At 29.8% G+C, this 8,989-nt stretch overlaps 1 protein-coding gene across 1 annotated transcript; it reads left to right on the top strand.

Annotated features, from left to right (window-relative positions):
- The first annotated feature begins 2,225 nt into the window (after positions 1 to 2,225).
- Positions 2,226 to 7,537, top strand: LOC129001470 (integumentary mucin A.1-like). Its single transcript, XM_054428767.1, has 6 exons — positions 2,226 to 2,245; positions 2,749 to 2,913; positions 3,952 to 4,065; positions 5,104 to 5,217; positions 6,256 to 6,369; positions 7,396 to 7,537. The coding sequence occupies exons 2-6, from the start codon at positions 2,764 to 2,766 to the stop codon at positions 7,459 to 7,461; spliced, it is 558 nt and encodes a 185-aa protein (XP_054284742.1). The 5' UTR covers positions 2,226 to 2,245; positions 2,749 to 2,763; the 3' UTR covers positions 7,462 to 7,537.
- The last annotated feature ends 1,452 nt before the right edge of the window (positions 7,538 to 8,989 follow it).

Below are 8,989 nucleotides of genomic sequence, written 5' to 3'. Positions count from 1 at the left end.
CGACCTGTAATGGATTACAGGGAATTAAATCAGTATGTATCAAACCATACAGCAGAGAGTGAGGTTTGTGGGGAAAAGCTAAGGATGTGGAGAAAGCTGGGAGAATATGTGAGCACTATCGACCTTCGTATAACCTCATCCATAACCATAACCAGAAAAGATGGCAAACATACGTTTAAAATATTCAGAAAACCTACATCTACCGACCAAGTTATTCATCAATCATCCAACCACCCCATAGCCCACAAATACGCAGCCTTTCACAGCATAATAAACAGACTAATCAACGTTCCTTTATCAAAAGAAGACTACAATTCTGAACTTAACGTAATAAAACAAATAGCCTATAATAATGGATACAATCCCAATATAATAAACAAACTCATATGGCGACATAAGAACAAACAAAACAAAATATACCGGCCTAAACTCCAGAACCAATTTGTTGTGATGACATACCACGGCCGAATTAACAATTCCATCCATAACATCATAAGTAACAAAGGTTACCGAATTTCCTACAGATCAAAAAACAGCCTAACCCAGATCCTCAACAAAACCAAAGCATAGCAGAGTAAACTATTATGAAGCTTCGGGGATATATAAACTCAAGTGTGCCACTTGCCCTAAGTATTATATTGGCCAAACAGGCCGAAGCTTCAAAACCCGATACAAAGAACACCTTCCCAGAAATTCCAATACCAACCAGTCCACATACGCTGAGCATCTTATAAATCATATGCACTCATATTCGACCATAGACCAAGACCTAGAAATCCTACATAAAGGCCCAAAAAGCAACAAGCTGGACATAATCGAACAATTCCATATATACAGCAATACCAAATCCAACCCGTCTGAAGTCCTCAATGACCAACGTAATTTCTCAGCAAACATAATTTTTGATACACTTCTGAGAACAAATAATCAATCAGACACCTAGCCGCATCAATCCAAATACATCCATCATATGTTTTTTCATTCCGTAGTCAAAAAATGTCAACATAACCTCATCCCACAATCTGACTAAATTTTGACAGTTCTGCCGGCAGCGTGTTCCCTGACTGAAGTGAGGTTATCCCACTGTTTTATAAAACCATGGTTTTTATCCCTAAACTACGTATATTATTTATGTCAACTGTAATGTGTGTCTTCGTGTTAAATGTCAACATTTCTACGAAACCCATCGGGTGGATTTTATAACAAAAATTTGGTCTACCTAAACTTCCGACTGATGATGAACCTACGGGTTTGAAATTAATATCGGACCACCATAACAAGGATTGCTAAGGTAAGACTTTACTATTTATTTATTTGAAAACAAATAACTCTATCTTATTTTAATTTTAATTTCATTAGCTTACATTAATATAAAAATGAGTCATTACATAATCTTATATTACAACTAGGTAAACATTTCACGGTGTTAGTTTACGTACATCAACGGCGCTTGAGTGATTGTGTTTCTTTAGCAAACAGCTTTTCTCTTTCAAAATATTTGTTTTGCAGATTATTCTGGAACAAATTTGATATTTTACTTCTGTCACAAAAAAATTAATTAATATACAATCTTAACAAGCATTATTTTTACGAAAGGAAACGTTGTTGTGAAGTGCTTTTACATTACAGTAATTATATAATTAAATATTTGATAACTAACTAATAAATGACAACTAATAAACTAATAACTAATAACTAACGTCTTGTGAGTAAATATATAAGAGTAAATATATGTTTTAAGTGTTATAAGACGCCTCTTTTATTTACTTTCCGTAAATATTTGGTACTAAAAAAATTCAGGGTTAATAAAAATGAAGTATTATATATATTATATTAAGTTGATATTAAGATCCATATTCAATTAACCTCAGAATTTAAGTTACTAGCATTAATTGTAGTAGATGTATATGTAAATACAATCAAACAAACATGTACGTTAGTATTCCAAAATTATTTTTTTCATACCTCAATTTAATTGGATATGCTAATTTCATTTTCATACAGTCAAAAACGTACATGTTAATAAATAATAATGAAAATATTTTTGGTCAATGGTGCAATAGTGTCATATCTATTACAGTCATAAAACTAATGATCGTAGCCAAGCATATAAAGAGGCATTATCTTAAGATACAATAAAGATAACCTTTTCCATTTCAAGTAAAAATTCATCAAACCTTTACGATCTTACTGAGTATAAATAGTGAAAGTCACTTAGTTCAGCACATTAATTCAACAGCTACAGGTAAGATCATGCTAGTGCATAATTATTTTCTCACTTTCTTAAGACTTACCAACAAATTTATTAACATAGGTCACTAAAATGCACAAAAGTTAATTTCCTAAAATTATTTATTTATACATTTTCCTAATTATCGTATCATAGGTGACATAGTTTGTCAATTAAATATTAATTAAGTTTTATTTTCATATTTAAAATGTATTAAACATGTTTATATAAAGATATGTATACCTCATCAGTAGTACCGTCCATTCAATTACACAAAAGTTATTCCATGCAAAGCACTCTGCCAATTGTATTTCTATGTAAAAATATATTTAATTGTACTACATTTAATGCAAATACATGAAACTACTTAAAACTACACAGATTCAACACAGACTCTGGACAGTTCCAGGGTTTTCATTGCAAATGGTTAGTGGATATTGGCTATGCTGAAACTAAACCAACTACTGAAAAGATCAGTTTTATCAGCATTGATAACGATGTTTTATTTTTATTTTTAGGATTTAACACTCACAATGAAGTTTGCAGTTGTAGTAACTATTCTAGTGGTCATCGCCTCCGCATCACACCAACAGCCAACGAAACCTCCTACTAGTACTAAGGCAACGAAACCTCCTACTAATACTAAGCCAACGAAACCTCATACTAACACTAACACTGCTGCGGTAGGTAGTGGGCTAATGAAAATAAAAAATCCGGGATAAAAAAGGGGCTTGCCATTTAAGTTTTTTTCAACGTATTATTTAACTATGATTTTTTTTTACTTTTAACGAATTGCTTCATAACCTACTCTTAGAGTAGGTAAAATTTTATAAAGAGATGTTTTATATAAATAAACTCTGATAGGGATATTGAACTAAGTTATAAAATAAAAAATCATCATAACAATCTTACAATCGAGATTAAACTATAAGGATCGAAATATAGATTAAAATGGATTTTAATTCTGTTGTTGTTGAGTACGACAAATAAAACTAAAATATTTTAAAACCATATTTAATGATATGAATTATCTTACTGTTAAGGAACTAAGTGACAACTATTGCAATAAAATTGTTACAGTGGTAAGCACGAAAACAGTTATATTTTAATACAAATATAAAGAAGAAACAGTGGTAACAAGCTTGGAAACAGTAGTGGATAACTATGTTTACTAGTAACAGATTTCAATATTGTTTGGATTGTTGGATTGAACTATGAGAGTTTTTTCATAACTATATGGCTAAATAAGATTTACCACTGTAGTCTTTTTGTAATGCTGTTGATTAGTTAATGAAAGGTTTTGTCATATAATATCCGAATTCGTGCAATCAAGTTTTTGTAATTGTTTTTATTTCAAACTATTACAGCAATGTATTTTTTCGTTAAAAATAATCAGAAATTGTAATATCCGTTATTACGTAGAAATCTTTGAAATTTATAATTCCTATCTTTATTTTGTCATATAACATTCTAAAGTCAGTAAGCTTTCGGTATGTGATATGCTTTAAAGATTTTGTTATCATTAAAGGGAGACCTTGCGTTTTAACCACGGCAAGCGGATTTGAGTTCTGTAGTTCTATTTTCTTTTTACTTTTTGCACTAGTTTATGATATTATTTACAAAACTAGTGAACAGATATGTGGCATATATGTTCTTAAATAGCACTATTGTGCCCTAATTTGTTAACAAACGCATACCTACACTGTTCTATCTGTTTACAGGCTGCCTCCGCATCTCACCAACAGCCAACGAAACCTCCTACTAATACTAAGGCAACGAAACCTCCTACTAATACTAAGCCAACGAAACCTTACACTAACACTAACACTGCTGCGGTAGGTAGTGGGCTAATGAAAATAAAAATTCTGGGATAAAAAAGGGGCTTGCCATTTAAGTTTTTTTCAAGGTATTATTTAACTATGAATTTTTTTACTTTTAACGAATTGCTTCATAACCTACTCTTGAAGTAGGTAAAATTTTATAAAGAAATGTTTTATATAAATAAACTCTGATAGGGATAATGAACTAAGTTTTAAAATAAAAATCATCATAACAATCTTACAATCGAGATTAAACTATAAGGATCGAAATATAGATTAAAGTGGATCTTAATTCTGTTGTTGTTGAGTACGACAAATAAAACTAAAATATTTTAAAATCATGTTTAACGATATAAATTCTCTTACTGTTAAGGAACTGAGTGATAACTATTGCAATAAAATTGTTACAGTAGTAAGCACGAGAACAGTTTTATTTCAATTCAAACATAAAGAAGAAACAGTGGTAACAAGCGTGGAAACAGTAGTTGAAAACAATTTTTTTTCTAGTAACAGATTTCAATATTGTTTGGATTGTTGGATTGAACTATGAGAGTATTTTCATAACTATATGGCTAAATAAGATTTACCACTGTAGTCTTTTCGTAATGCTGTGGATTGGTTAATAAAAGGTTTTGTCATATAATATCCGAATTCGTGCAATCAAGTTTTTGTACTTGTTTTTATTTAAAACTATTACAACAATGTATTTTTTCGTAATAGATAATCAGAACTTGTAATATCCGTTATTACGTAGGAATCTTTGAAATTTATAATTCCTATCTACATTTTGTCATATAACATTCTAAAGTCAGTAAGATTTCGGGATGTTATTTTCTTTATAGATTTTGTTATCATTAAAGGGAGACCTTGCGTTTTAACCACGGCTAGCGGATTTGAGTTCTGTAGTTCTATTTTCTTTTTACTTTTTGCACTAGTTTATGATATTATTTACAAAACTAGTGAACATATATGTGGCAGATATGTTCTTAAATAGCACTATTGTGCCCTAATTTGTTAACAAACGCATACCTACACTGTTCTATCTGTTTACAGGCTGCCTCCGCATCTCACCAACAGCCAACGAAACCACCTACTAATACTAAGGCAACGAAACCTCCTACTAATACTAAGCCAACGAAACCTCATACTAACACTAACACTGCTGCGGTAGGTAGTGGGCTAATGAAAATAAAAATTCTGGGATAAAAAAGGGGCTTGCCATTTAAGTTTTTTCCAAGGTATTATTTAACTATGAATTTTTTTACTTTTAACGAATTGCTTCATAACCTACTCTTGAAGTAGGTAAAATTTTATAAAGAAATGTTTTATATAAATAAACTCTGATAGGGATAATGAACTAAGTTTTAAAATAAAAATCATCATAACAATCTTACAATCGAGATTAAACTATAAGGATCGAAATATAGATTAAAGTGGATCTTAATTCTGTTGTTGTTGAGTACGACAAATAAAACTAAAATATTTTAAAATCATGTTTAACGATATAAATTCTCTTACTGTTAAGGAACTGAGTGATAACTATTGCAATAAAATTGTTACAGTAGTAAGCACGAGAACAGTTTTATTTCAATTCAAACATAAAGAAGAAACAGTGGTAACAAGCGTGGAAACAGTAGTTGAAAACAATTTTTTTTCTAGTAACAGATTTCAATATTGTTTGGATTGTTGGATTGAACTATGAGAGTATTTTCATAACTATATGGCTAAATAAGATTTACCACTGTAGTCTTTTCGTAATGCTGTGGATTGGTTAATAAAAGGTTTTGTCATATAATATCCGAATTCGTGCAATCAAGTTTTTGTACTTGTTTTTATTTAAAACTATTACAACAATGTATTTTTTCGTAATAGATAATCAGAACTTGTAATATCCGTTATTACGTAGGAATCTTTGAAATTTATAATTCCTATCTACATTTTGTCATATAACATTCTAAAGTCAGTAAGATTTCGGGATGTTATTTTCTTTATAGATTTTGTTATCATTAAAGGGAGACCTTGCGTTTTAACCACGGCTAGCGGATTTGAGTTCTGTAGTTCTATTTTCTTTTTACTTTTTGCACTAGTTTATGATATTATTTACAAAACTAGTAAACATATATGTGGCAGATATGTTCTTAAATAGCACTATTGTGCCCTAATTTGTTAACAAACGCATACCTACACTGTTCTATCTGTTTACAGGCTGCCTCCGCATCTCACCAACAGCCAACGAAACCACCTACTAATACTAAGGCAACGAAACCTCCTACTAATACTAAGCCAACGAAACCTCATACTAACACTAACACTGCTGCGGTAGGTAGTGGGCTAATGAAAATAAAAATTCTGGGATAAAAAAGGGGCTTGCCATTTAAGTTTTTTCCAAGGTATTATTTAACTATGAATTTTTTTACTTTTAACGAATTGCTTCATAACCTACTCTTAGAGTAGGTAAAATTTTATAAATAGATGTTATATATAAATAAACTCTGATAGGGATAATGAACTAAGTTTTTAATTAAAAAATCATCATAACAATCTTACAATCGAGATTAAACTATAAGGATCAAAATATAGATTAAAGTGGATCTTAATTCTGTTGTTGTTGAGTACGACAAATAAAACTAAAATATTTTAAAACCATATTTAACGATATGAATTATCTTACTGTTAAGGAACTAAGTGACAACTATTGCAATAAAATTGTTACAGTGGTAAGCACGAGAACAGTTTTATTTCAATTCAAACATAAAGAAGAAACAGTGGTAACAAGCTTGGAAACAGTAGTCGAAAACTATGTTTACTAGTAACAGATTTCAATATTGTTTGGATTGTTGGACTGAACTATGAGAGTATTTTCATAACTATATGGCTAAATAAGATTTACCACTGTAGTCTTTTTGTAATGCTGTTGATTGGTTAATAAAAGGTTTTGTCATATAATATCCCAATTCGTGCAATCAAGTTTTTGTAATTGTTTTTATTTAAAAATATTACAACAATGTATTTTTTCGTAAAAGATAATCAGAAATTTTAATATCCGTTATTACGTAGGAATCTTTGAAATTTATAATTCCTATCTACATTCTGTCATATAACATTCTAAAGTCAGTAAGCTTTCGGGATGTGATATACTTTAAAGATTTTGTTATCATTAAAGGGAGACCTTGCGTTTTAACCACGGCTAGCGGATTTGAGTTCTGTAGTTCTATTTTCTTTTTACTTTTTGCACTAGTTTATGATATTAATTACAAAACTAGTGAACAGATATGTTTTTAAATAGCACTATTGTACCCTAATTTGTTAACAAACGCCTACCTACACTGTTCTATCTGTTTACAGGCTGCCTCCGCATCTCACCAACAGCCAACGAAATCTCCTACTAAGACTAACACCTTACCTGAGTGATATTGCACAATATTTTAAATCATATTGTACTATGTATGCAATATGATTGATGTTAAATAAACTTTTTCTCGTAGAATTTTTTAGTTTTTTATGTTTTATAAGACCTTTCATTATTGTGTTTTATGCGGTTGAAAGGTTCGTTTTTCACGTTAACATTAAGTATTAAATAGTTGCTTAGGCCGTTAGAAGATAAGAATATGGTGTTTTGAATGAACTAAAAAAATCTGTTACTCACCCAACATTGGTTATATAGGAAGCTTTAAATCTCATTTACTGAAAGATCTCTATAGTAAGAGTTGAGCATTCCCAATAAGTTGTATGGCAGAAACGTATAACATTATTTCATTGTAATTATGGAAAATCCATTAAATAACCTAAAGGTTAACTCATGAAAGAAACCCCCACCACAGCAAACCTGCAGACTAAGCGAATTTCAACTTGACTGATTACATTTTTACTAAAATATTTCTATAAATAATACATCCAATATTTATTCCCAATTTAAATAACATTAGATTTAACGAGTGCTTAGGTTTGCTGCTACGGGGAAGGTAAAAAGCGTTTTTTGACTATACGTCAATACTATAGGATGAAATAAATAAATTTGCCAAATTTTATCAATATATATCCATAAACAATTAAACTACAACAGTTTTCATTTTCTCTATAAGAATAACATAGGAGTTTTAAATAACACTATTTTTGAATTTTCTCCATGACAGTTAGGTATACAACAGCGCTTCAATATACTACATTATTTCTTTTTTAAGCTTTACAAAACGGTTTGAAAAGAAATTGAATTTCTTTATGCTTTTAGGGTCAAAAATGGGAAAACCCCATTTTTACCCCCCATAACCCCTCGTTCCCATGGTCCGATTATGCTGGTTCGCGAACTCGTTCAAATAAACGTAGTACCAAATTACACGTTTGTAGGCTACCAAATTTCATCGAAATCAGAACTTGTATGCTCAAGTTATCGCGCTAACGGACACGCATACATATATAAATATATAAGTAGATAGTAATGTACCAATCCTAGACCAAAAAAGGAAGACTTTAATAATTTAATGAAATTTGTTGTTTTTCAATACTAATATGTTAAATTTTTGCCTCTTTTAGGCCAATTTCTAACATTTTTATATTTTTCTAGAAAAAGTATATAATTTTGATGAAATTTTCATGAATATGTCTATATTTTCCATAAAATTGAGTACAAAACAAAATGTTTTTAAAAACAAGTAAAATTTTAAAATTTAATGAGTAGTTTTTATACAAATTTAACTAAAACAGTTTCTTTATCTTTGAATGTTTTAATTTCAGTAATAATTAAGTTTAAATCTTTTTTATTTAATTCTTTAATTGTTTTTTCATCAAATATATTAATAAATCTATGAGGCAAATGAACTTTACATTTTTCTAATTCAACAATAACTGTTGGTCCATATTTATCTTTAACTTTTTCAAATTTTTCTATTTTATATTTTGTATTCAATTCTAAACTTTTTATTGGTTTATATTCTTTGAATTT

The sequence above is a fragment of the Macrosteles quadrilineatus genome, unplaced genomic scaffold, assembly GCF_028750875.1.
Source record: "Macrosteles quadrilineatus isolate MER2022 unplaced genomic scaffold, UCM_ALF_1.0 Scaffold_8__2_contigs__length_117827958, whole genome shotgun sequence".
Classification (NCBI taxonomy): domain Eukaryota; kingdom Metazoa; phylum Arthropoda; class Insecta; order Hemiptera; family Cicadellidae; genus Macrosteles; species Macrosteles quadrilineatus.
The sequence above is the reverse complement of the archived record's forward strand: the minus strand, read 5'-3'. Positions and strand labels throughout refer to the sequence as shown.

What these genes read in the sequence shown, in the direction of transcription:
- LOC129001470 (XM_054428767.1), top strand. Translation starts at nt 2,764, where the DNA reads ATGAAGTTTGCAGTTGTAGTAACTATTCTAGTGGTCATCGCCTCCGCA. An exon ending in CTAACACTAACACTGCTGCG is followed by an intron (nt 4,066 to 5,103) that starts GTAGGTAGTGGG and finishes ATCTGTTTACAG; the next exon opens with GCTGCCTCCGCATCTCACCA. An exon ending in CTAACACTAACACTGCTGCG is followed by an intron (nt 5,218 to 6,255) that starts GTAGGTAGTGGG and finishes ATCTGTTTACAG; the next exon opens with GCTGCCTCCGCATCTCACCA.